Source organism: Zootoca vivipara, chromosome 10 (assembly GCF_963506605.1).
Source record: "Zootoca vivipara chromosome 10, rZooViv1.1, whole genome shotgun sequence".
Lineage (NCBI taxonomy): Eukaryota > Metazoa > Chordata > Lepidosauria > Squamata > Lacertidae > Zootoca > Zootoca vivipara.
The window spans coordinates 53,832,646-53,860,186 of record NC_083285.1 but is presented as its reverse complement, the minus strand read 5'-3'; the positions used below and the strand labels follow the sequence as shown (position 1 = coordinate 53,860,186).

The 27,541-nt window shown below is 41.8% G+C and overlaps 1 protein-coding gene across 3 annotated transcripts in view; it reads right to left on the bottom strand.

Annotated features, from left to right (window-relative positions):
- IPO8 (importin 8) overlaps nucleotides 1-27,541 on the bottom strand; it is a 40,634-nt gene that overhangs the window by 11,620 nt on the left and 1,473 nt on the right. For 2 of the 3 annotated variants that reach the window (XM_060279959.1, XM_035127531.2), the window contains exons 2-21: nucleotides 23,207-23,288; nucleotides 22,696-22,852; nucleotides 20,977-21,135; nucleotides 20,252-20,408; nucleotides 18,336-18,425; nucleotides 16,698-16,792; nucleotides 15,516-15,600; nucleotides 14,165-14,299; nucleotides 13,586-13,685; nucleotides 13,023-13,099; nucleotides 12,388-12,504; nucleotides 10,964-11,053; nucleotides 10,214-10,379; nucleotides 9,088-9,248; nucleotides 7,166-7,291; nucleotides 6,895-6,961; nucleotides 6,162-6,287; nucleotides 5,531-5,628; nucleotides 4,167-4,262; nucleotides 1,845-2,065 (exon numbers count right to left, since the gene is read on the bottom strand). In XM_060279959.1, coding sequence (XP_060135942.1) covers nucleotides 1,845-2,065; nucleotides 4,167-4,262; nucleotides 5,531-5,628; nucleotides 6,162-6,287; nucleotides 6,895-6,961; nucleotides 7,166-7,291; nucleotides 9,088-9,248; nucleotides 10,214-10,379; nucleotides 10,964-11,053; nucleotides 12,388-12,504; nucleotides 13,023-13,099; nucleotides 13,586-13,685; nucleotides 14,165-14,299; nucleotides 15,516-15,600; nucleotides 16,698-16,792; nucleotides 18,336-18,425; nucleotides 20,252-20,408; nucleotides 20,977-21,135; nucleotides 22,696-22,852; nucleotides 23,207-23,288 — 2,405 coding nt within the window. The remainder of the gene's footprint in view (nucleotides 1-1,844; nucleotides 2,066-4,166; nucleotides 4,263-5,530; nucleotides 5,629-6,161; nucleotides 6,288-6,894; nucleotides 6,962-7,165; nucleotides 7,292-9,087; nucleotides 9,249-10,213; nucleotides 10,380-10,963; nucleotides 11,054-12,387; nucleotides 12,505-13,022; nucleotides 13,100-13,585; nucleotides 13,686-14,164; nucleotides 14,300-15,515; nucleotides 15,601-16,697; nucleotides 16,793-18,335; nucleotides 18,426-20,251; nucleotides 20,409-20,976; nucleotides 21,136-22,695; nucleotides 22,853-23,206; nucleotides 23,289-27,541) is intronic. The other variant, XM_060279960.1, reaches the window with a different exon arrangement.

The window sequence follows — 27,541 nt, the reverse complement described above, 5'->3', positions numbered from 1 at the left end:
AAATCTCAGTTTTAAATTTTAAAGAAGTCTCTAGTCTTTATAATGAGATGAAGAATATGATGGCAAAAACTAGGCCCTTAGTGCCCAATGAGTTGTCCACTCTTGCCCCTTAGCCTAAGATAAATTGGTCAGGATGTAACCATCACCTAAGGGGGAAAGTCTTAGAAGCAAAGAAAACTGAATGGAGAACCTTCTGTTTTTTAATTGGCCCACAACAGGACAAAAAGCCTTTTTCTTTTAAAATATATACTAAAGAGTTACATTCTGCTGCTGATGCACCTTTGAAAGCTGGATAGCTCCCCTAACCACAGAATGTAATAAAGCCCTTTTACAACGCACTCACCAGAGCAGTAAATGTCATGTTAAAACTGCATTTATGAGACACTGTAATTCTTTGCAGTTACATAACACCGACTCCAAGACAAGAACGAATATTACAAGATGTCAAGACAGCCACAGTAAATGGCTTCCGGTTCTTGTTAAATGTTTCCTCCTCAGCCTTAAAGGACAACTGTCTGTTACAGTACTCTTCATCGTAATCATCTACAGAAAATGACTTCCGAACACAACAAAATTCAGCAACACAACAGATTCAAGTATGATCTGAAATTCCTTATTGTTAAGAAATCTACAGCTCAGTATAAATGTTGCCGTGCACAGGTTGTGAAAAATCCCTTACACAGATGCTGTATGTGGGGAACACAACATTTTAAAACTCTTGACTATATATGCAGCAAATGACTCCTATACATCCATTGAGACAGAATTGGGAGGCACACGCTACATGCACTGAGAGAGAAGGCATGAGCTTCTTACAGCCCGTGCTTTTTGTGGGGGGTCAAAATGCCATTTGCAAATGGTGAACTGGAGGCTGCTGTTTCACTTTTACTTCAGGGGTGAGATTCAACCCCCCAAAATGATTTTGGAATGAGGGGAGGGGACTTACAATTTGCCACCTCATTTGCAAGTGGTGAATTGGGATATGGGAGCTGTTTGTTTGGGGGGGGGGTATCCAAAATGGTTTTAGAAGGAAGCGGCTTTCAACTATGGGGATGGGACTTCTCTCTCTTTTTCTTTAAAAAGCTGCGAGTTTTAAAGAACAGTAAAACCTCCACTGCAATTGCCCCCTCTGATCATTTCCCCACAGATAATTTTACCTTTCTCATTTGGGAGGTTTGCCTGAAATACCCCCACCCCACCCATTCAGGCACTATTAGAAGACGTTGCCCGGGGGGGGGGGGGGAGTCACTTTTACTATCAGCCAGCAACCAAGCCTGCCTGTATGTCCCCTGTAAAGAACAGCCTGGAATCAAGATAATACCACCAACAGCCAGAGGCTAAAAGCAACTTCCCTCTTCTGCACAGTGACATATCCCTAATTATAATTGCACCTTGGTATGGATTTTCATTGTAAGCTGCTTTGGGAACCAATCTTAGATATCTATATCTATATTTGTATCTATATCATCTATACCAAGCAAACATAGCATGGCTAGTATTTTTTCTTCTTGCCAGTTAGTAATTTCAGAGGATTTCTATGGCTGATGTGGAGTCTTCTTAACATAACGGAGCTAAAATGTGTGTGTGTGTGTGTATAAAACAAAACGATTGGAGGAAATGATGTTATTAAAAAATAAATAAGCCAAATAGATTTTCTTTGTTGTGAAAAATATTTCAGAGTACAATTTGGAGCTGCAGTTGGTGGGGAAGGTCAAGGGAAATCCTCCCTCCACACAGGTTTTGATATTTTCCTGGACCCTCTACACAAACCAAAATCAGAAGTCGCTTTCCAAGAAGCCCTAAGGTTCTAAAAAAGGAAAAAAGAAAAGCCACCGGACACCTACCCAAGGAAACAATCTGTATCATTCATCCACTGGTTTATGAACTGTGCAGTGATGGGCTCTGGGTTGTGAGGAAATCTGATGTTCTCTAAAGTGTGCAAAAGGAGACCAGGGTTGTAGTAAAGGGCCGCAATGGCCACCTGGAGACACATGGTGCGGAGCTCGCTGGTTTTAACCCCTCGCGTTAAGCGCTCTAGGACAGCTTCTACAAAGAGCGGGATGCACTGAGGATAGAAAAACAGGAGAGACATGGGGTAGAGGAAGCAAAGGGAAAGTGGAGAAATGAAATATGTTCAGAGAGAGTTCCAGGCATTAAAAGGCTTCAACTTACAATTAGAATTACCTTTCCTTAGAATAAGGGCCAGGGAATCTGTGGCCCTCCTGATGGTGCTGGACCACAGTTCCCATCACCTCTGACCATTGATCATGCTGGCTGGGGCTGATGAGAACTGGATCCCAGCAACACCTGGAGGGCCACAGGTTTCCCCATTGCTACCTCACAAGCATGCAACTGTACAGCACACTATTCCTTACACGACTTTGAAGGGGAAATTATATTATAAAACCATATAATGAGATACTGGCTCTAGAATACGGCTTCCTAAGAATCTCGGCTCTCTCTTTTTAAAGGCCTGTTTTTCAGACCTGCAATTACTGAAGAAATGGGAACTATGCCTGATGAAATCTCAGAAAGCCAAAGAAACTGCTGAACAAGATTTCCAGTAGTCAGGAAGCAAAGCTTGGCTACCTTATGCAGCTCTTTGTTCTTCCCTGGGGGTATGCAAAATAAGGAAAAAAATATGCAACTCTGCTAAATATGCATAATTTATACCGGTCACTTCTCTGAGATAGCTTATATGAGTCCCACCTAACCACCAGCTGAATGATACCACCAAATACTTGTGTAATGTACAAAGCAGAAGAGCAAACAATTTTGGAAACAGAAGGCCAGAGAAGCAGAGGCAAATTTTTACTGAAATATTTTTAAGCACCCGGAGCGCCATCTGGTGGTTAAATTCTCACCATCCGATGGTAACTTCTCAATTTAAAAGAACAGGTGTGGGGAACACCCACTGGCCATGCTTGCTTTCTGGGGCTGCGGAGTTCAGCTACACCTGGAGGTCCAAAGGTTCCCCACTCCTATGATAGATGAAGGGTGCTTTGAAGGGGAAGCATCCAACCTCCCCCAACCCCCTTGTTCAACCTTTTCCTTTATCTGCTTCCCCAGATTTTCCCCCTATCTTCTCCTTTGGCATCCCACCATGACCCTACTTCGCCCCCTCAACATCCCCGCTGTTCTCCTCTTGCCCAATTTTGTCAGCTGCCAGCAGGAAAAGGTAGCAATGCACAAGGTTCCCATGCAGCTCACCCCCCCTTCACCCTCCCTACCCAGAGCAGTGGGCAGCAGGTGGCCGTCTGACTGAAGGAACAGACTGGCAAAAGGGCTGCTGGTGAACTTGAAAAGCCGTTATGGTTTGGAACTGGGATATCTAAAGGACTGCCTGTCAGTTTACATTTCTTGGTACAGAAAGTATTGATCTGATGTGTAGAGATCTTCCCTATTCTAATTAATTCAAGAGGGTTCTGGAAGCTTCTCTGTGTGAAAGAAGCAAGCAGAAGGTTCCTGGTGTTTGAGAAGCTGAGTACAGCTGGCTTAAACTGGTCCTGTTACCTCTTCCTGTCAAGGTCATGCTGACTAAAATAATAAGGCCAGAAGGGGCCTGGGTTTCACTCTTTTCTATCTCTCTTTCTTTCTGGTGTGGTGTTCTCTATATAGTATGCTTAGTGTTAAGGTTTAGACTTATTATAAGTTATTGTAAGTTTAAGTTAAGTCTGCTGCAACTGGATTTCTTATGGACAGTGCCAATCCTGAATGTATTGGATTTGTGACCATTATGCTCATTTGTCTTCAGCAGCAGTAAACCTCTGTTGGATGAAATATTAATGGCCTCTGGTCTATTTTTGGGGAATCCTGCAACATGTATATGTTTTTACTCTGCTATTTGTTGGAATGCTGCTCTGGATCAATATTGAGTAGAATTCAGGCTTGCTTACTAAGACATGCTTGCTTACTAAGGTATTCCGTGGAGGCCCTCTGGGTCTTCTCAGTGGTTGTGTCTAGACTGTGGAATTCCTTGCCAAGTTAGCCATGTTTTCCCCGTCTGTCATGCTGAATCAAAGTGACACCCAGCCCAGCACTATAAAAATTACCTAGGCCAAATAGCCCATTCCTCCAAGCACAGACTAGACCCATCTCAAGCTAGTTCTATCTAATGATCATCAGCAAAGGAGAAACTGTATGCCACTCTATGAATCTATGATTACCTGGTCAATACCCCTCCCTTTGCACTGCAGAATAATGACTTCTAAGAGCTTGGCTGCATGGCATTCGGCATCTTCTCCTGCATCACCAGTTAATACCTAGCAACAAAACCATGAACAAATTACTGAGAAGACAGTTGGCACTAAACATGCCCAAACAGGACATGTTTGCTCAGGGTGTAAATGGAAACTGTTCTGAACCATTCATGTCATATCTGAGAAACATATTTTCCAATACAGTATGACCTCTTATCTGAATAATCAGCAAGGCATCCAACATAATAAGAGAAGAGCAGACAAAGAAACATGAGGTGCTAGTCACACGGGCTTACATAGAAAGGAGGGATAAAGAGTAAATCTGAACGGTAACGATTTTTAGGTGTTCCCATAATGGGGGTCTTAATATTGGCACTTTTATTCCTTTCCGTGGAGTCAAGTGGCACTCACTGAAATTGATCCCCAGCCTTCAAAAACAGGGTAGAATCTTCCATATTGTGGTCTGAATCCGTATTTGAATTAAGAGTTCTCAAAACATTATGCTCGACAGGCTCAGTGAGCAAAAAGCAAGAGAGCTCACATCTGTTATTCTGTTTTCAAGTCTCACTGTCAGATTCATAGAGCTAGAATAGGCCAAAAGGCCATTTAGTACAAAGCCTGCATGCAACACACAGCTGTCAATCCCAGCAGATCTACCTCAAGTGTTCAGACCTCGGCATGCTAAAAGCAAAATGGATGCATGGCAGAGCAAAAAGCTCCATGTTGCTCAAGCGAACTGAGCCAAAACATGACCCTCTACTAGAGAAAGGCAATCCTACTAATCCTCTGTGGGACTTTTCTCAGAATAAGCACATTTGGAAGAGCAACCGAAAGTGAATAGTCAAGAACAGAATAAGTGTTTGTCCTGTTTGCTGGTACAGGTCATGTATTTAAAGGACAAACACATTTACAGTATTCTAGCATATGTTTTTGTGTAGGATATACATCATTTCTAGTTGTAAAGCGGGTGTCTTGCATGCTGAAGTGCTATGAACCTAAGTGAAAGAAGTAACAGAATTGGAAGAGGTTCCAACATAAGGGGTGGGCAGAAAAATCCTGTTTTTTAGAAAGCCATACCATGTCCAAAATCAGTGGGTATAAGTGACTGCACTCATCCTGTTAGAGTAACATGCAAGCATGACCCTCAGACCCTGGAGTTTGAAGTCTGCTGAAGGGAAGCAGACAGAGAATGTACTGTATGCTAAAAGCGGGTCTAAACAGGACTACTTGTGACTACTTTACATTTCACCCAGTGCTACATTTTTAGGTCACTTTTTCATAGTAATTTTTGATACTTAGTTGGTAAAGGCATGAACAATGGCAATACTTACCTTTTTACACATGGTGTAAATTATCTCTAAATTTTTGGGATTTGACAGTAACGTATCGGTATCAACAGTGACATAGTTGTGCAAGAGAGGCATCATATCTAGACAGAGGCAAGCAAAACAGTTAAGCTTGAGGGCAAAAGTAAGGATAGCATTGTAGAGTTGTTTTCCTTGTATAGTACATGTTAACAAGCACTAAAAACACATACATAACTTAAAGGGAAGGGGTGGGAAACAAGTTTCTAGTTCCTAGGGCTTCAAAGAAATGCCAGAAGTGTGTGGGCAATCCCTGCATGACGGGAAAAAATTACGGAAAGAGGTAATGTGCAAATTTACTCAATATGTAGAGTTTATATAGGTCTCAGAAACTGGATTGCCACAGCCCAATTTAAGTGCACACCACTCTGCACAAGGCTATCCCGTGCACATGCAGCCCTGAATCTATAGCACTGATGAACAATGCAAGCTTGTTTTCACTCAGCTGAGACAAATAGACAATTGATACACTCCATCATAGCTTCCTGAACTACTGCTAGCCAACATAATACTTCAAATCGAGTTACTTGAACAGATCTACTGCTCCAGTCTCTCAGGTTATTATAACATCAGTCAATCCCCTTTCAGAACACATTACCTGCAAAGTACTCAAAGCAATCCTGCTGAAATACTTCAAATAAGACACCCAGAAGCTGCCACATTTGAGGTGAAATAAGATGGCACGTCAAGCTGTATGCTAGAGAGAGGATTTCTTCATAGAACTCTGAAAGGGAAACCCCCGCAGATCTGATGAGGTCTGAAAATGAAAGTTTGCAAATCCCACACAAACTGCAAAGATTCATACCATTTTTAATCCTTTATACAGCAATTTTAACCAGCAAGCATGTTTTGCAATCATGTCTTCCTTGGGGTATACTGACAGCAAGCTTGCCAGTTCACTTGAAGGTGTGACAGTAAGGTATTTACCAACCAGCACTGCATAGACTTGATTCAGGGCTTAAACAAAACTGCACATTTAGTGCAATTTGAACCTGGGCATTACAGTACTATACTCCCATTGTGTGCCCAATCCTCACTACAGAAAGCAATCTATATGTCTAATGTGCAACAAAAGACAAATGGAAAAGTGAATTCACAACAGGTGACTTGTTTATTCCTAAACTGAAGTGGATAGCAGAGAAAAGAAGTTGTTAAGGCAGCTTTCACCAACCCAAGCCAAAACATCTGGAGGGCACCAGATTGGCAAAGTTTGGCTGGAATAAGAGGATGTACTATATTATAATATCTAATTCAAGACTGGCTTTTAGTTCTCTGCAACACAAACAAATAATCTGGCAATATTTTCTAGAAGGTCAGCTTTTAAAATTTACCTATTACGTGCTTCTGCAAGACAAGGCCAATGATCTGTAAGCAAATGCTCTCCAACTGTTGAGTTATCTAGAATAAGAAGAGACAGAGACTGTTTATAGCATGAAAGTTAACAACTGGATGCTTTTGTTTAAATGAGCAGTTGCCCTAAAGCAAACAGCTAAACTTAAAACTGTTTTAAAATTATGACTGGCTGAAAGCTGTAGGCAAAGGTTTTGTGGGGCAGAATAGGCCCACAGCGCCACCTGTTGACAAGTGATGGAGAAGGCTCACCTCCTTGTGGTCTTGCACAACAGTAAGGATTGTATCAATTGTGTGAAGGATCCCCATAGCCATGACAGTTTTATCCTCCAGTTCTTCATATTCTTCACTTTGGAGAACTTTCCCAAATATCTCTGCCTAAAGAAATCAAGACACAAAACAATGGAGAATGATTATGTCATCCTTGGAGACTATGAATTATTATGATGTATTAAAGCCATCAATGGGCACAGCACCTTGCAGTAAGTCCTGCACTAGCAGTTAGAACACCTGGAAGCCTGGGGAAAAGGGCTTACCATCATTGCCCTCCACAGCACTTCCCATTGGCTGCTGTTGGCCTCCTCTAGTGAGTGAGCCAGCTGTGAACTATTTAGTTCACAAACTGCATTTTAGCTAGGCTGCTTGGCCCTTGGAATACAAGACTAGAACTTGTAGTGTAGCCTTCCCTATGCCCGCCCCCATCCTGAACTTTGAGTTTTCTCTGTATTTAGATTATTGAATTTATTCTATTTATCTGATCTTATAAGGTCTTATTTGAATTGATTGACATGTTTTGTAACAAATTATACATATCATTTCAAATGTTTGGTATGTTGATAATAAGCATAGGAAGCTGTCTTATACCATCAGACCAGTAGCCCATCTAGCTCAGTATTGTCTACACTGACTGGCAGTGGCTCTCCAGGGTTTCAGGCAGGGCACGACCTAGAGATGACAGGGATCGAACCCGGGACCTCCAGCATGCAAAGCAGATGCTCTAACACTGAGATACACCAAGTTGCTTGTTGTGAGGCACTTGGAGCACAATTCAGTGTGGAAAAGCGACATATACCTAAACTAAACTAAACTAAACTTCGTAAGTCGAGGTCTTCGGATGTCGAAGCGCCTGTTCCGCGCATGCGTGAAGTGCGATTTTGCGCTTCTGCGCAGGTGCAGAACATGTGCGGTGTGTGTGCAGCAAAAAGACTTCCGGGGTTGTCGACTTCGGAAGTCGAAACCTTTGGAAGTTGAAGCATTCGGATGTCGAGGTTGTTGAAGCATTCGGATCTCGAACGGCGTAGTTGTCAAACAAATCGGCTCCTGAACACCACAAACCCAGACGTGTTCTGGTTTGCAAATGTTTTTCGGAAGCCAAATGTCCGACGTGGTTTCCGCTTGAGTGCAGGAAGCTCCTGCAGCCAATCGGAAGCCGCGCCTTGGTTTTTGAACAGTTTCGGAAGTTGAATGGACTCCTGGAATGGATTAAGTTCGAGAACCAAGGTACCACTGTAGTGTCCTAGATTGGTTCTTGCTCCAAGCAGCTTACAAAGTAATATTTAGCAGTAGAGAGAGAAAGGAGGAGAGGTGGGATGTGAGAAAAGACAATTACTTACAATTACTTAGACCTAGTTGCAGTTTTGTATGAAGACGAGGTGTGCATGTTAAGCGTAAGACCTGTGAGCCTCCAGGTGTTGTTTGACTCTGACTCCCATCATCCTCAACCATGAGCCCTATTGACTGTAGGTGAAGGGAGTCCAACAACACCTGGAGGTTCATAGGTTCTCCAGTCTTGATGTAAGAGTTTAGTTCCACAGACTATAAACCTGCCTGAAATGCATGTAAACAGGATATAATTTTTAAAAGCAGTTTAAAAATTAGTATAACAAATGTTTAGATATTTAGGGTTAACCCATTGAAAAAAAATGTGGTATGGGAAAAAGCACATAGGAAGTTTCCAGGATGTACTGCCTTGTATTGAGATAATATGAGAAATGCATTCAATTAATTTTCTTCAAGTCGTTTAAAACTTATTTTTATAGACATGCAGACTGGTCTTTACAATGCCAAAGCTGGAATCTACATATCCCTTAAGAAATTCTTGATTCCAACAAAATCAACTGGAACCAGAAACATCAGAAGTTTTCCCTCTGTATCAGACCACTGCAATCTCTTACCAGATGCTGTGTCATTTCGACAGCAATTGTTGCTACTTCCTGACTGTATTCACAAATCAGCTTCTGGATTACATTGGTGAGATCATCATTCTCAGTCTCCCGAACAACAAGCAGCAGCTCCTGCATAACTGGCCTGATGTAGGGCTTAATGTATTCCTTTGCTAAAAAGACACACAGAAAAACAACACAGAAAAAGATAGAAGGGGTCATTTGCTAAATGAAGATGCAAGGAGCTCTGGATTAGGATTAAACCCCTTAGATAGATAAGATAAAATGATAGAAAGATAAAATATAGATATCTGTCTATTTATCAATCATTTTATCTATCTATTTATCAATGCTTCTTAGGTACACATATCTGTCTGCTTTCTATTCCTGAACTATTTCACTGGTGCAGGAAAAAGAGGTACAGTACCAGTATGTTGGAAAGCTGAAAAAGGGAGAAAACTAAACAGACCATTTCAGGAATTTGCACCTTTTTCCTTGAAGATGCACTCAGGTCCACCCTGCTCCCTTTCTCCAAAGAAATTGCAGAAGATAGTATATGATGACTTGCTAAAGCAGGGTTCTGTAACATCTGCAGCTATTACACCAATCCTAACCTTCATCTCAGACCTATTTACATAACTAGCAGTCAAAATACCTGACACTTAAATGAAGGTTCAAAGAACGGGAAATGAATGGCCAATAATGAACTACATGGGCATTTATTCAGTCATTAACAACCACATTGTAGGATGCTTGATAGAGCAGCAACAGATGCATTGATGTTATTGGAGCATAGATACTCAATACATGGGTGCACCTTTACAGCAACAATACACGGTAGGGTGAGAACAATGTTTTCATGGTTAAAACTCTATTTTAAAAGGAAAATCAAATATTTCCAGAGGATGCACCCTTCCTGGCTGGTATATAGTCTATATTCTAGTGTCTGTCATTACAGAGAGAAGGAGAATTATCATAATATTCATTTATTTTGATAGAAGGAATCTGAGGTTTAGTAACTAGACATTGGAATTGAACTGGGGATGTTCATGCAGAGGAAAGAAAGAAAGAAAGAAAGAAAGAAAGAAAGAAAGAAAGAAAGAAAGAAAGAAAGAAAGAAAGAAAATCAAAATCAAACCTCGTTCCTGATGGCTTATTAAGGATTGAAGTGCTATGGCAGCTTCCACTTTGACAGGCATCTCTTTGTCGTCAATCAGGCTCTTCTTTGTTAGCTCAACAGCATTCCTTAGGTTGAGTTCATTGTGGAATTCCAAAGTACTGAACGAATGAAGAGTCCAACAGGACTGCAGCATAAGAGGGAGAAAGCAAAACAGACACTACTGAGTTCTGTTGTTCTCTAAGGATTCTAGTTGTGTGCTGGTAGTTCTCAGTTGATTAGGCTTGTACCCCATCTTATGGTTTGAAGAGGCTTACATTAGACAACTAAATGTGTGTGTGTGTGTGTGTGTGTGTGTGTATGCAGCCACCCCTGATTAAAGCCACCACCACTACCAACAACAACCATTAAAATTCTAGGCCAAGTTCCAAAGAGACACTTGTGTATAACTTGTGTACTGTATAACGAAGGCAGTTTTGCACAGGCAACATGAAATGCCACATGAAATTGTTGCTCCAGACAGTTACTCGACCTTCAGGAGAGACTCTGAGGCAGCAAGCAATAATGTCAGCAATAAAAGAGCAAGCAAAATAAGCAAAGAGCAACAATGTGCAAAACAACATCCCCAACGCCATCTGGCCCCATTGCCCCTTGGGAAAGCAAACAAGTTTAAATCAGCCTCCCAGAAGCTGTAAGAGGGGGCAACGCTCTCTAAATGATGCTAAGAAGAGCAAGTTACCGCAGAACGATACACCTGCTCTGGTCACTTACTCTTGCTCTCAAATACCCCAGGTTCGACATGAACAGTGGAAAGATGTGATTCTGTAGCATCAGCTCCATTTGATCCTTGAAGACACTCTTCTGATGAAATTAACAGTAGCCACAAAAAAGGTTAGTCTCCATTTTGAAATGTGACAACATTCAACTATGTCCCAAAATTTAACTCCCCTAGAGTAATTGCACAAATATAAACCAAAATCAGCTTCTAGCTTCAAGTTCATTTCCAGAAAATATTCTGGCATAATATAAGCCCAATAAAATGCAGAAATGCCCAACTGTTAAACATGTTATGCTGTCCAGGCCAATTACAGCCACAGGTGGGAATGTGTCCCTATGAAGGTACATGTATTCAGAAATGCAGACTTGCTATGAGTTAAGAGTTTTACAGAAATATCCAGCCACGTACATGGGAACCTGCCAAAGAGAGTTCCCTATGGCATATGCCTGTATCAAAAATGTGCATTTCAAAGCATGTGTTTGGGAGTACTGCAAGCTATAGCTCAGTATGTGCAATGCAGATATAAGCTAAAGTTGTAACATACAAAGCAGTCCCTAAGTGTCTGCATGAGGCCTTCACTGTCGGGCTGACTCCTGTCAGGTAGGTGGGATGAGATAGAGATGAAGGAGGCTATCAGAGGCAGCATGCCTATGTATTCCAGTTGCTGGGAGTCACATGCACAGTTAGCCACTATGAGAACAGGATACTGGGCCAGATGGGCCTTTTGTCTGATCCAGCAAGGCTCTTCTCGTGTGCTTAAGTAAGGATGCAGAAAGGAGCAGAATATCTTTCTAAGACCAGGTAAAAAACAAAACCTGGGAGTTTTGATATAAACCAGAGATATTGCCTCGTTTGTTAAGAGGCTTCCCTATAGTCCTCTCCTTTGGTTAGACCTGGCTGTTGATGCACAGACTAAATCCCAGTCTAGCCTGACTGTCCTCGTGTTCAAGTGCTACTGCTGGTTTACAAGCCAATAGCATACCATGGGATTATTTCACGTTATGTTTTGAGGACCAAAGTGCCCTCTGACGCACACCTGCTTTTCAAGATAGTATTTAAATTGAACAGAACAACTAGGATACATCTGTTTTAATGAACATTCTAGAGCTACTTACCATGCCTTACTGTGCACAGATCAATTTCATTTCCATGCATGTCTCTGATGAAATACCTGTGTATAACAGGACTTGCCAGGTAGTCCCAGAATACGAATTAAAATATACTGTACAAATCTTGGTTCATTCCATTTTCATTCAGCTCTCCTAGAATCCCTTATCAACTCCTGCTCTACACAGACTTTCTGTCAGAGATATACGTGTGCATTCTGATCCCTGCATTAAGGTTTTCATGAATCACATTGAAGACTACATATTTGGTGGCAAAACTACATGTATCTTACAAGTCTTCATCTGCTTACCTTCAGCAAAATCTCTGCTAGAGAGCCTATCACATGTAATGCCCCATCTTTTTTCCTAGGGTCAACATTGGGCCCAGTAAGTATCTGATAGCAAAATGCCATCATTTTGGGTAACACCTAAACAGATGGAACAAAACGCAGAAAATTAAGAACTAGAAAGTCACAAATGCTGGAGTCATTCTGTTTAAACCAAGAAGACACTGGTGGTGCTGTTGATGAATGCTAGATGACCCATGGGGAGAGGCCACACTCAAGATTTGTCTGCCTGGCTACTCAGTGCAGCATCGGTCCAGACTGGAGGAATGGGAGGGGTCACTGTAGCCTGAACCAGCTCAGATGGTCGTGGCAAGGATAACATTGGATTTTCAGGCAGGGACATACCTTGTACCTCCTGAGCAACTTGGCTAAAGAAGAGGATAAAAATGTAATAAAGAAGATATTATTTTTTTGTTTTTAAAAGGGAGATAAATAGGCTTTAAGCAAGGATAGGAAATCATGGCCCTCCAGATGTTGCTGGATTCCAGTTCCCAACCCCAACAACATCTGGAGGGCCACAGGCTTCCCATCACAGCCAATGAAGAATGGAGGAAGTGGTACAAGGCTTTATAATGTCATAGTGTTTGTATTATAAGTACCTCTTTTCGCTTTTTTGCTGCAGTGTACAGAAGTATCTGAGCAGCTGTTGTAGGGGATGCATAATCCTCAAAGACATCTTTCAAGTTTTCAAAAAAAAGAACAAGAAAAGAAAACCACATCAAGTGTTATTGCACAATCTTTAACAAGAACATTTTGATGAATCATTTTGAAATTGACAGAACAAGGACAACCCAACAAGGCTCTTTTTATTTCTTTTATTTACTAATGGAAGTAAACATCTTTCAATATCCTACTGTCTCTCTCTCATTTTGTGTTTTTTAACAGACACCTCACCACAATAATAGTTTATGGGGGCTTAAGCAAACTGTTATTTAGGGATGGAGTGCGATGGACTGGTTAAACAGGGCCATGTCCTCCTTTGCCATCTTTTTTTGTTTTATCTCCTTTTGTGATATTGCCTAAATACTAACAAAATTACAGGTGCAAACAAACAAAACTTCTCACTGTAGGCTGATCTGAATGTATAGTAATCTGTTTAAACATTGGGTGCTACTTGGAAATAATACCAGTGACAACAAGGAAATCATCTAGCTGTATTTACCAAATTTCATGCGGATGTACTCATAGGGGTCCTCTTGCCAGAGCTCTTCATCCTCATCTTTATAACACATCAGGGAAAATATCACTTCTTCACACACAGTCTAATAAGAAAAAAAAAAGCAAAGAGAATGTTCAACAGAGCAAAATCGCCGCATTATTAATCATTCAAACACAAGTCCTCACCCCAGCAAATCATCATGATGAATCCTGCAACAGTACAGTGTGCTGCATACTGGACCCACTAAATCCAGCAGCTAATGCAATGATGTCACGTCACACACTTTACATTACTAAATGTTATCAGGTGGGGGTGGGAGATCGATAGATAAGACACACACACACACACACACACACACACAAGACCACTCCAAATCCTACAGATGGTGTGGAATAAAATCTAGATAAATGAAACAAATACGCTATTGACTGGTTATTTCTGTCCAAGTGACTGCATTCCCATTATAGTAATTGCAATGTTAATTATTGTAATCAATTTTTCAAGCTCCAATACTACATGAAAAGCTCTATTTCAAATCCTCGGTATTTGTGCAGGGACACCGATCACGATTTTTGTATTTACCTGCATATGTGGTTTCATCTGCTTCCAGGTTATACAGTGATGGACCCCTTGGTTCAGATAGTTTAATGTTTGCTGAAGGACACGTGGTGCAACATACTCTTTCTTCCTATATTGGTCCAAGATTTTTAGGAGCACCTAAAGGAATAACAACACATATCAGGTTGCATTTGAAAATCTGTCCTTAAAATTAGAACATTGTGATTGTTTCCATTACCACCATCCAGGGCCGTCTTAAGCATGCCCGGCACCCTGGCGCGACGGATCCCTCCAGCGCCCCCCCCCCGCCCCGTTTCCCAGCGCAGCGGGCGGGCGAGCACGGCTGCCCCGGGCGCAGCTGCACTGTGCCACCCAGCCTGCCGTAGGGCCGGCCCTGGGCCAGGGGGCGCTGTCCGCCCCCGTTGCGACGCCCCTGCGCGCGTTGGAGGCGGCCCGAGGCCCGCGCGCCCCCGGAGAGCGGCCTGAAGCCGCTGAACAGCGGAGGCACGCCTGGGGCAGCCTCAGCCGCGCCTCTCAGCAGGCGCAGCAGCGCCCCTGGTGGCCCGCGCCATCGGGGGCGGGCCTAGAGCCGGCCCTGCCACCATCATCACCGAATATGGTAGCCATGGGAAAGATTTGCTGTAACAACATACAACAGGGACCAGCAACAGGAAGCCCAATGGTCAAATCTGATCATCTGAGGAGGACCCACTGGCCAAAATGGAGGCAAGAGAAGTGCAAGTGGCAGCTACAGTAAAAAAATAAATAAATCAGCAGTTCACTTTGGGAAGAGGAGCACCCTGGAAAACTAAGGGCTATAGCTCAGTGTTACAGAGGTTTTGTGTGCAGAAGGTTCAACCAGGGCTGGAAGATAACCCTGGAGAGCTGCTGCCTGTCAATGAAGGCAGTGGTCTGACTCAGTGTAAAACAGATTCCTAACAAGTTCCTGGCAAGGGGGATCTAAATATTAGATTGTATGAGGCTTCTGCCTAGAGAGCACTAACCATCTGTGATTATCCTAAAATGACCCTGCAAACAGTTTCACTATGAGTGCCCTCCCTTCTTTGCCTAGGTTCCTGGGATGCATCTGCTATTCCTTCTGTTCTGCAACAGCCAAGTACTCAAGCAAGGGAATGAACGCCTTAAAGTGGGGATGGGAAAGCTGTGGCCTTCCAGATGCTGTTGGACTCCATCTTTCATCAGCGCCAGACAGCAAGGCCAATGACTAGAGATAATGGGATTTGCAGTCCAACAAGATCTTAAAGGCAACAAGTTCCCCATCCCTGCGTTAAAGAAATGATACATAAAGGACAAGTAAAAAATTCCTGCTGTGGAACTATCATACTAATAAAATAAATGGCAGGTGTTTGTTTACCTGTTGGATTCCCACAGCATACGTTTTCAAGAAGAACTCAGAAAATTCAAAATATTCTTTTGTTACATTCCCAGGACTGCCATACCTTGAAGAAAGAATCCAAAGCGATTACGTAAACTGAAGGTTAATGTGTACACATGCCGCTAAAGTTGATCATATATAAAAGAGTGCTCAGAATAACCCTGGACTCCAAAGGAAGAAGAAAAGCAGGGAAGCAAAATCTAGGACCATTCAAGGCAACAAGAATGCATACACTCACTGTAACTCCCCTTGGCTAATTACATGCAGGTGTTATAACCCACCTATTGTAAAAGACAGATTTCACATTAAGCAAACTGGTCTTCTTAAGAGCTGAAAGAATGACGTGTCAAAGATGTAAAGGTATCACCCTACTAGAGAAGGCCTTCATATCTTGTGACTTGCACTTCTTGTGTATGAAGCCAAACACAGTCCACCCACCATGCATTGTGGCATGCCCGACTTCCTGACTCCCAGGCAAGCAGTAAGATGGCTAATGGGGAATGGCTTGATTTTGCACGTCTAGATATATTCAAAATAGCTCTAGTTTGTTTTGGGGGGTTTTATTATGTAATTTATGTCCTCATTTTATACCTTGTGATCTTTGGGTGAAGGATGATATACAAATTCAATAAACAGTTGCAAGATGAGAAACAGAAAATGAGCAAAAGAAAATATTCAATGGAGACTTTCAGTAAAATTGGTAAAACTTTTTCAAAAGATGTGAACAAAAAGGTGAAAGAACATACAGAGCTTGTTCAGACACAACACTAAGCCTTGGTTTACCGTTACAGGCACCAGTGACTATGACTCTCTCATACACCCCCCCCTCTGGTGCAGCCACAAAAAGTTTGGAAGTTTCTGCTCCTGTTTTAGATTTATAAGGATACTTTTTTTTTTACATTAAATCAGAGCTTTCCAAACTTTTAATGTTGGTGACACACTTTTTAGACACGTCTTATTTTGTGACACAGTAATTCAGTTTTACTACGGTAGCAAACCGGAGGTTAAACTAACCCCTTTCCAGCCCCTGGAGGGGTGCAAGGAGTATTCATGCGACACACAAACATATCACAACACAGAGTTTGGAAAGCTCTGCATTAAATATATAGAAAAATGACTGAAAAACAGAGTTCAGAAAATCTGCTCTAGTTAGCATTTTACCTTTCAAAAAGGCGAGCAACAATCCGCAAAGCCCATTTCTTACATTTCCACCATACTAGTTCTGGCCTATCATCTTCATCAATCTGCAGAGTCTCCTAATTAAAGGAAATAACTATCAGCTAATGTGTACACAAATTAATGTTGAACATTAACAAAACTTATACACACAGACACACACACACTACCTAGCACCAAAATTGGCTTTGAAGTGGTTTACATGGTATAGAGACCAGTTAACACAAACATTAAAATATAAAGATTTAGAATCAAAAGAGCCCCACTGAACAGTTTACTTCTGAATAAACATGCTTAGGATAGCACTGTAAAAAGACTGAAAATTACTTCTTCTGAGACTGTTCTCTGAAACCACTAATACAAAACCATCAGAATTTGTTACTGAGGCAGATTCCACGTGGTTCATACTCAGCAGACTACACAGATTATGCAGGTTGTAGTGTCCACCCCATACATTTCGATACATTGTTATTAATTATAGCCTGCTTATTTCCTATCCATGGTAAAACTCAAGGCAAGATACAGTACATAGGATTCCTAAGCTTCTGCCATCTTGGCACTGACTAGATTCAGAGCTGCTTAGCTTCAACAAGGCTGCAGCATCAGGTGCCTTCAGACCTTGCCATGCCATGTCATAGCATGCACAGAACATCAAGCCAAAACTGTGCATCTTTAAAGCTTGTATAATATATCGTGCAAAACTAACTTGCATATGTCAGAAACTCCTCAGCTTGAGTCTCAATCCTCATGGACTAAGGGTAGGTTCTGGCTAAGCTACATCACTGTACATACTTAGGTCTTGGAGCAATCTTCAAGCACGGATGGAAACGGGCAACATCAGCTTCTACAACTGAGTCAACTGAGCAGTACCTTCTGCCTGCTCCACTCCAGCGCAAACCCCCAAGCTCCAGCAACTGATATCTAGGGCCACTGTGCTGGAACCATCCTTGCTTCCTTCTCCCCATGTCAAGGCAGCCAATGGCCCCAAACCCAGCCTGGTCAAAAGGAACCTGGATAAGTTTTCCATGAAAACCTTCAAAGAGGGAGATTCTGCAACCACACTTGGCAGCACACTCCTGTGCTGATCTGCTTTTATAGAACACGACCCACACAGAGATGCACCAACACAGGCAATGGGTCCCTTGCAAGTCCTAGGTATACTTGGGCATTGAAGCCCAACAGGGCCCAGAGACCATGCAACAGCCAGTGGCACCACTGTAGTTGGGAGGCTGCAACAGTGCTCAGTTTGTAACAGGGTACCATGAGCAAGGCAGCCAATGGTCACATGTTGTAGTGACATCACTCAGTGTACAGAGGCCAAAGGGGCCGGGGGGGGGGGGCAGCAGGTTTGTAGGGGGCACCTGAAGTCAGATTTCCCTATGTATCTTCTTCCTTGTATTTCAGAAACACTATATTCTTGCCAAGCCAGTGGAAAGTGTGAGCAATTGCTCCTGTGCTTCTTTCTGCCTCCTTTTTTAAAATACTGGAAAACAACTAGAGGATAAGCCTCTAATAACACTGCAAATGGGGTGTGTGTGTTTAAGTTAATATGCCCCTTAAACTACACTTCCCCCTTTCTTATTCCCCAAAGATGTTAGTGTCGCCCAGTAATATAATCCTTACAGGAGGCACACTTCTGTCGATGATAGTCCGGAAAATCTCCATCCACTGAGTCATAGTTTGGTTATTCACCAGCTGAAGTGGCAGTGCATACTGGAATTAAAGAAAGGAAGAAAAAGACAGGGTGGGTTGGGGTGTCACACACAAAGAGTAAAGGTTACAGGTAGGTAGCCGTGTTGGTCTGGATCGAAGTAAAATAAAAAAATTCCTTCAGTAGCACCTTAAAGACCAACTAAGTTTTTATTTTGGTATGAGCTTTCGTGTGCATGCACACTTCTTCAGATACAGTGAAATGGAAGTTTCCAGGCACTTATGTAGAGAAGGGGTGGGGAGGGGTGGGGATGGGGAGGGGGGATCACTCAGAAGGGTGGTGGAAATGGGTGATTGACTGACTGATAGCTGTTGATGACCGCAAACGACTGCAAATGGTTTTGCATGAAAAAGCAAGGGTTGAGATGGCTGAAGATCGCTTATCATGTATAATGAGATAAGAACCCGATATCTCTGTTCAAACCAGGTCCCTCCATGGTTTTGAGCTTGGTGATAAGTTGCAACTTATCACCAAGCTCAAAACCATGGAGGGACCTGGTTTGAACAGAGATATCGGGTTCTTATCTCATTATACATGATAAGCGATCTTCAGCCATCTCAACCCTTGCTTTTTCATGCAAAACCATTTGCAGTCGTTTGCGGTCATCAACAGCTATCAGTCAGTCAATCACCCATTTCCACCACCCTTCTGAGTGATCCCCCCTCCCCATCCCCACCCCTCCCCACCCCTTCTCTACATAAGTGCCTGGAAACTTCCATTTCACTGTATCTGAAGAAGTGTGCATGCACACGAAAGCTCATACCAAAATAAAAACTTAGTTGGTCTTTAAGGTGCTACTGAAGGAATTTTTTTATTTTACAAAGAGTAAAGGTATTGTTGTGTTTCCAGACTATATTATTTGCACTAGAATCCTTGTTTTTATTAAAGAAAACAATTTATTATACTACTGATACAACACCACAATGCAGCTGGATTATTTATTTATTTTTGCTCCAAGAGACAGGGTAGGACTACCTTTCTTAATGCCCTGGGAGTGTATGTGATGTGATAGTCACCTGGCCATCCATGGGCAGCAATTACTTTCAGGGATTTATTTAAGAGGAGTGCATCAGGAGTTTCACAGAGGAATACAAAAGAAGCATGGGGGGAAGTGTGGAGGTATTGGGATACACAGAAGTAACAGAAAGGGAATGCAGAAAAGGTGTTTTAAGTCAGGGCTGCAAATTGCCTCTCCTCATCAGTCTCCCTCCCTGCACAGCAATTAGACTTAGAAAAGAAGGCCCCCATTCATTTGAAGGGAAATCTTGGTTTCTACAATGTCCAGGAAGCCTTCGTAAGTACAAAGAGCTCCCCACTTTACACAGTCAAACTGTTCATGCTTACATAGTTAAGGACTTCTTATGTCCTTAAAAAGGGGCACTTATAAACATACAGTAAGCCTATAATGTACACACATTTAACTTGTGCTCATTCAGCTTTACGCACTTGGCAAAAAAAAATTCAAAAGGGGGAGGAAATTCAGGAAAAAAGACTTTGGCAATTTCAACTGTCATTACACCCAATGTGTTTTGACTCTACTGTACATGATTTGGGCTTTAGGCACAATCCTCAGAACGTAACCTGCGTGCAAGTTGCAGGCTTATTATAAGGCATTACAATTTCTCATTAGCGTTTTTTTTCTTTTCTGAAATACTGTGAAGTCCAGCCTTAATACTGTAAGCATAAACTTCCAAATTTGTAAGTAAGCAAACTTGAAGTGAATGAAACACTCTGAAGTATGCCTCTTATGGGAAATGATGCAGAGGGTCCCCCACACCCACTCCAGAACTCTCAATAATCTGATTGCTTTACGTGCAGAGGCTCATACCTGAACAAGTGCATAGAAAATCTTTAAGATCTGTTTCTGAAGGAGCACAGAGTAATGGGAGTTGTCAGGAAGGAGCTGGATTGTCTGCTGCTGAATCCGAGGCAAGAATATCTGCATTGCAGCGATGAGGGGCTCTCGCTCCTCGGCCTTCTTGTATCTGCAGAAGTAGCCAGACCCAGAAACAATTAGGGAGCAAACTTTTACACTTGTCCTAATTCTTCTATATTTTAAGGAAAAGATTCGGTATTGTTTGCCATCCTTCCACCCCTGCATGACCATTTATCCATTTTTCAACACAGCAAATCAGAGACATTTTGGCGAATATGCTGTAACTTACACAGCTGTTCAGCATTATCAAGTAATCTGATAATTACTTCAATCTTCATGTTGACTCACATATTGCACACAGCAATCAAGCTCTATCTACTTTCATCTGGAAAAAAGCACGAGTCTCTCTTCTCATGTTACTCACTCAACCTTGATGAATGCAAGGATTGCTTCCTATTTGCTAGAGCTGCCTTCTCCTGAGCACATGGGTGGACTCTTGTCTTTCTCCCTCCCCACACATACATTCTACTTTGAGAATTGAGAAGCTATTTCTCCAAGGAACCAATCAAGGTAAAAGGAGGGGTACATGCATGTACTTGGAGGTGCTCTCCAGACACTGCCATCTGTATGAGCAAGGCTACTGGGCAAGGGGCTTTCCCAGAAGAAGATCCACTTACTCATAGGTCTTCACGAGTTGGTACAGGCACAGCAGACTTCCAAGCCAGCTCCCACTATTGGGAGACTGCAAGTAATAGCCTATTTTGTCCACCACTGCAGTCCAGTGACCTGGGAAGTCATGCTTGATAATAGTGCGGAGGCACATTGTCAGCTGGGCCCTGAAAGGTTGGGGAAGAAGAAGAGAGTGTCAGCAAGTAACACGTTCTGGTAAACAGTTTGAGAAGCAAATTCTTTAAGCATATCAGAAACAAATCAGAGCAAACTTTACTCCGTAATAAATGCTATCAGACAATCCTCCGCAAAAGGAAATTATCAGAAACCTTTCAAAAGCCAAAGACAGGTTGAAGGGAACATATGAGAAATCAAATTCAGTGTAACTATGGGCAGTATCCAACCACAAAGTTCCACTAGTGCAAGGCCTTTTAGCTATGGATTGGAACTTCCCTGCACATGCCCTGCATGCCCTATAAATCTGCTCTGAAGGGTTGGGGAAAACCCAAGAACAGATTTAGGGGTCATACAGGGAGAGGAGAGGGCAGGGCAGGGCAGTTCCACAAAACACCTAGAAGTCATTGTGCTAGCAGAACTGTTTAGTTGGATACTGTGTAATGAAACCATATTGCTGATGTCTTCTCCTTCCTCCTCGAGTTATCAGAGAGCAATGGACTAACAAAATAAACAACATGCACACAAATTAATGACTACTAGAAACTAAAGCACACAAGATTTGCAAACTTGCAGACCATCAGTCTCTATGATTAACCCAGGGTCAATCTTGGGTGACCTAGAGGCTATATGCAGTAGGACAGTGAGATGGTATCATCCATTGGGCCACCTGATATCCATGAATAGACCTAATGTCTGCAGAGGGCCCATAAGCATGTATCCACACACTCAGACCAAATCACACAGCCCATTTCTGGATTCTGCTTTGGTATCAGTCAGGACTGATACACAGGAGGCTGGCCTTATATCAAGCCCAGGCCATTGGTCCATCTAACTCAGTAGTGTCCACACTGAATAGCAGCGGCTCTCCAGTGCTGCAGGCAGGAGTCTTTCCCAGCCTATCTGGATTGAACCTGGATCCTTCTGCATGCAAAGCATGTGCTCTACCAAGGAACTACAGCCTTTCCCTATTACACACTCATGTGGAACAGCTGGCAGGCAGGGTGAGAACAGATCTTGCTTTATCATCTGGACTGGGTCAAAAAAGGATTATAAAGAGTTTTCTTTATCTTCATCTGGGAAACAAAACTTCCTTGGTGTGACAAAGTATATAATATTTTAGCTTTAATTGCCCTTTGTTCATTAGCCTGCCTCTCTGCAATTCTCATTTAGACATTAACATGAAATATCCAAACCATCTTCTTTAGAAACAGCTCCCTGGGAAGCCTCCACTTAAGAATTATTACATAAGTGACTCCAAGTCCTTTAGCTTACTTTCCATTAGCCTTCCTAACCCACCACCTCCTGGAAAACTACAATTTTCAAAAAGAATTAGACAGAGTAAAAACTGATGTAAAGTAGCAGAATCTTCATAATTCATACCTAATGGAAGCATTAGTTCTCCCTGGAACACAATTCAGGGATTTCTGATGCATATCCCCAACATAGCTGCCAAGTTTTCCCTTTTCTCGCGAGGAAGCCTATTCAGCATAAGGGAAAATCCCTTTAAAAAAGGGATAACTTGGCAGCTATGGTCCCCAAGCCTGACATACCTCACTAGGTCTGGAGAACGAATAATTCCTTCCACAATGTTATCCCGAATCTGTTGCCGATCATTTTCATGAATGTTGAATGGAAATATCACTTCTCCAGGTGGTGGCTCTCGGTCTGGCCAGTACTGCGTCACCATGTTCTTCAAGTAAATAGCAGCTGAAGTGGAAGAAGAAAAACATCCCTAAGTCCTAGTGGAAGACTGCTGAATAATAATTATTTTTTTAACCTAAGGTCCGAATGGAGCCCTTATAGAGCCCTTGGGACTCTCCTCACAGGTTCTTTACTGCACCCTCCTTGTTTTGCTGGAACATGTTCTGAACTTTAGGTCTCAGTAGCCAAGGCAAGCAAACCATCAAAGTAAGAAATGGTAGCTGAATTTGGATATGTATGGCTATCAAACCAAATTCTATCTGAATATGAATGGCTATGTATGACTATGTATAACTTCTGGATATGTATGACTATCAAACCAAATTCTAAGCATAACACATAGAAATAATTTCTGCTCACCCGCCTGTCGGACTGGGAATTCCACTTGATCAGAAACTATTATTTGTAGCAGGCTGGGAGCAAAGTTGATGATCTTGTAGGACTGAAATACATAGTTAAAAGTCAATCAAAAAAGTGCCATATATTGTAAAACAAGTTAGCCTGTAGTACTCTCCTTCCTTGGAGGTTTTCTTTTAGCAGAAGTTGGATAGCCATCTGTTATGTATGATCTAGTTGAGATTCCTGCATTGCAGGGGGTTGGACTAGATGACACTAGGAGTCCCTTCCAACTATACAATTCTATGATTCTTTATTGCCATGAATAAGGAAAAGATTATTTCTTTCCAAATCAGATGTTCTCCTGCAAAGTTAAGCAGTTTGAAGTACCGGTTTGAAGGGTGGAGCATATGGTAGACACACTCCAAATGAACAGCTGGTTTAGACACAACAGGTTTTGTTCTGCTCTTGAATCCAGTTGTGGTTTTGACCATTTATTTTTTTAATAAAATTGGAAAATAATAATACTATTTCCACCTCCAAACTATAAGCAACAGCAAAGCTGCTGCTTCTTACAACAGCAAAGCTTCTAATAAAACACTATTACCTTCATAAACAGTTGAGAAGTACGAAGTACATTCAAAGTTTTCCTTTCTATATTAATTTTATGCAACATAGTTTTAAGGTAATTTTCTGTGCTGACTTTTACATACTTTGTTGTGGATCAGGGAATAAATTAAAATAACTGGAAGAAAGAAAAAAGGTGTCAGCACAGTCATTCTGATGGAAGTTTCCAGTTATCACTGGAAAAGGCATTTTCCGATATCACAAAAAATCAACCCAACCAGAGCACTCAGGAAAGTTATTCTGAGTGATTGAGCTTCTAAGTGAAAAAAGACTGCTGGATATGAAATCACACAACATTAAAAGCTTCTATCAATTTCCACAAGTTCCTTAAATGGTTTCTCTCCCTGTCCCTGGTCAACATTCAAAGCTTCCTAGGCTGCTTCATTCATATTTTATTTGAACTTTAGCCACTGGGGCAGGAGAGTAGCTGTATACTGTACTGCCCATATCACTCCTGCATTCACCTAACCCCACCAACTTCCACACTTGAAATATCTTTTATGTGCAGTAGGTGGGTGGCCTTTTGACTTGATATGGCTGACTGGGTTGCCTTCACATCCCCTCTTGGTTCAACCAAGAACCCTCTAGTTTCCCAGACCCTCTATTTTCTGCCAGATTCCACTGCACCAGGCACTGTGCAATAGCACAAGCACAAAGGAAATGCAAGACCAGGTACTGATGGATCAGCACCAGTCACTAATGGAGTACACCCTAAGACATCTGTAGCTGTTGCATTCTTTTGACGGCATTTCACTATACTTAACTCTCCCAAATGGGAACTGCATTAGCATCCCTGCGGCATTGATTTACTAAAATCTGCTAGAAGGTTTCGAAGACCTCATTCAGCAGTTGGCAGCTAAATGTGTCAGCATGTCAAGGACAAAAGTAAAACTGTAACTGATCTGATCCTCTTTAAAAATGAATACCTCCTTTGCTGTTCATCCAGGATGAATGCCACAATATACGTTGGATACTTTTTTTAAAAAAAGAAAGCCTAAATCTGAGTATCAGAAATTAAAGCAAGAGAGAATTATGGATAAAGGGCAGAATTCCATCTGGGTCATTAAGGCTCTCCTTTGGCTTCTTTCAAAACAAGCAGTGAAAATAAGAAGCTGCCTGATATCAGACCATTGGTCCATCTATCTCAATATTGTCCATACTGACTGGCAGCAGCTTTCCAGAGCTTCAGATGAGAGACTTTCCCAGTCCTACCTCCAGATGCCAGGGACTGAACCTGAGGCCTTCTGTATGCAAAGCAATTCCATCTGGCGCTATGGCCCCATAACATTAAAAATAGGTGATGCATAACGATAGAAATAATAATAGAAATAATAATAACTCAGCCCCCCCCACACACAATTCAGAAACTTGATATTTGAAGCTTCTGAATCATGCAAATGTGTCCACCTTCCCTGGAACCCCTCCCTCTGCTGAAATTCGGCTAAAAAGAAGCATTCTATTGTAGCAACTAGAATAGGGCATGTGTGGGATGGCCACAACTGTTGTCCAGATTGCAAATGCACCCATCAGGTTGGTGACTCCTGATGTAAGAGCTGTCAGTTGCTGGCAGTTCTTTCATGACCCTTCTGCAATGAAGGCCAAAGGTAACATATACTTCAAACAACATCATGTAGAAAATAGCATTCTGCTCTTCTTCTTTTTAAGAAAAAGTATGGAACCAAACAAGAGCTAGGAAATTACCGTATTTTTCCGTGTACAAGACTAGGTTTTTTAACCAAAAAATTTGGTTTAAAATTGGGGCTCGTCTTATACACGGGTAGTGCTGAGAGATGTTTTCTTAATTCGGAGTCCCCAAAAATAGGGGGTGTCTTATACATGGGGGCATCTTATACACAGAAAAATACGGTAAGCTTTCATTGACACCATCCCCATCCGACCATTTTTACCTTCATTTCCATTGTCAGAATCACAACCAAATGAACATGTTATGTGTATTTATATGCAGCAACTGAAAACTTTTAGGGCTGGCTTGGATGTAGAGATGTGCCGGGGGATTGCAGTCTGTATGCCCTGTCAAAGTTGACTTGAGTAATATACTGCTTTGTGTTGATATCTTTTTACATTATGAAAATTACAAATAAAGCTTTGTACGAATAAAACTACAAGTTGGCGTTCTTACGAGTTCCTGGATCTTTTTTATCTAAAGTAGATATGTATACGAGCAGCCAAGAATTCTTGGATCACGGGAAGCATGTTGATTCCAAGCAGAAGTTCAACAACTTTCTGCTCTCTCTCAGGTATCATAGCTTTGATGTTTTTTGACATGACTCTTTTTGAACAATCCAGTTACCACAGAATCTTGCCATTGACTTGTGAATGATTTGGGATCTTCTATCCTAATCTAATGCAACTGCCACTCATGTGGTTTTTCAGCAGTAGTTTTGATCATTAAAGGACTGTGATCTAACCTTCAATGTACACATATAATGATTCCATAAAGTGAGGCATTTTATTTGTGCAACCTTGGTAGGTAGCTGTGTTGGTCTGCCATAGTCGAAACAAAATAAAAAAATTCCTTCCAGTAGCACCTTAGAGACCAACTGAGTTTGTCATTGGTATGAGCTTTCATATGCATGCACACTTCTTCAGACACACTGAAACAATTTTTTGAATTTTATTTTTACATACTGTACAAAGCAATCCTATACATGCCTACTCAGAAGGAAGTCCCACTGAGTTCAGTGGAGCTTGCAGCAGAAGTTTACCACTCGCTAATTTGTAATTAATTTGGCAACCTTTAAAAAAGTTGGAAAAGTTCACAATCTAGTTTCAAAATATTAAAATTCCAAAGTGATGGTGATGAAAAAGTCAATTTGTCAAAAATTCGCTACACTGAAGAATCATAGGAACTACCATAGGTTGTAGCATGAATTTGGCCATTATTTTCTATTTTAAATTTAGAAATGTTTAACAAATCCCTAGGGAGGGATCACCATGAAGGAATTTCACCATACAAAAAATGGTTAAGATGGTTTTTAAAAGTTGTGAAATTAAAAGCCACAAGTCTAAGACCTGTAGAGCACCTGCAATACCAACCATGGAGCCCAAAATTCCAAAACCTGTTGTCAACCTTCAAAACTTGGTGTCTGTTTAAAAGCCAAACAAAAGTGAACAGAACTTTCAGTGAGGTTGCCATGTCAGTCTGTTACAGCAAACACACACACACACACACACACACTCTTCTCTTAAAACAGCAGCGTTTTCTGCCCCCCTGTAGATTGACATATCTTTAAAGTCCAAACTAGACTTGTATCTAAAGTAAAGGTAAAGGGACCCCTGACCATTAGGTCCAGTCGTGACCGACTCTGGGGTTGCCCACTCATCTCACATTATTGGTCGAGGGAGCCGGCGTACAGCTTCCAGCTCATGTGGCCAGCATGACTAAGTCGCTTCTGGCGAACCAGAGCAGCGCACGGAAACGCCATTTACCTTCCCGCTGTAGCGGTACCTATTTATCTACTTGCACTTTGATGTACTTTCAAACTGCTAGGAACTGCTAAGAACTAGCCTAATAGCCATAGGTGACATGCAGGCAAGTGAAAGGCTAGCTGAAGACAGATGAAGTATCTTGTCCCTTCTTTTCTTTTTCTCTTCTTTTTAGATGTATTATATTAATTTTTTTCAAAGGCACAAATAAACACCACCATAGTATTTACAGGTTTCACATCTGGTGTTCTACTGGGAAACCATTTTGGATACAGGTGGTCATAG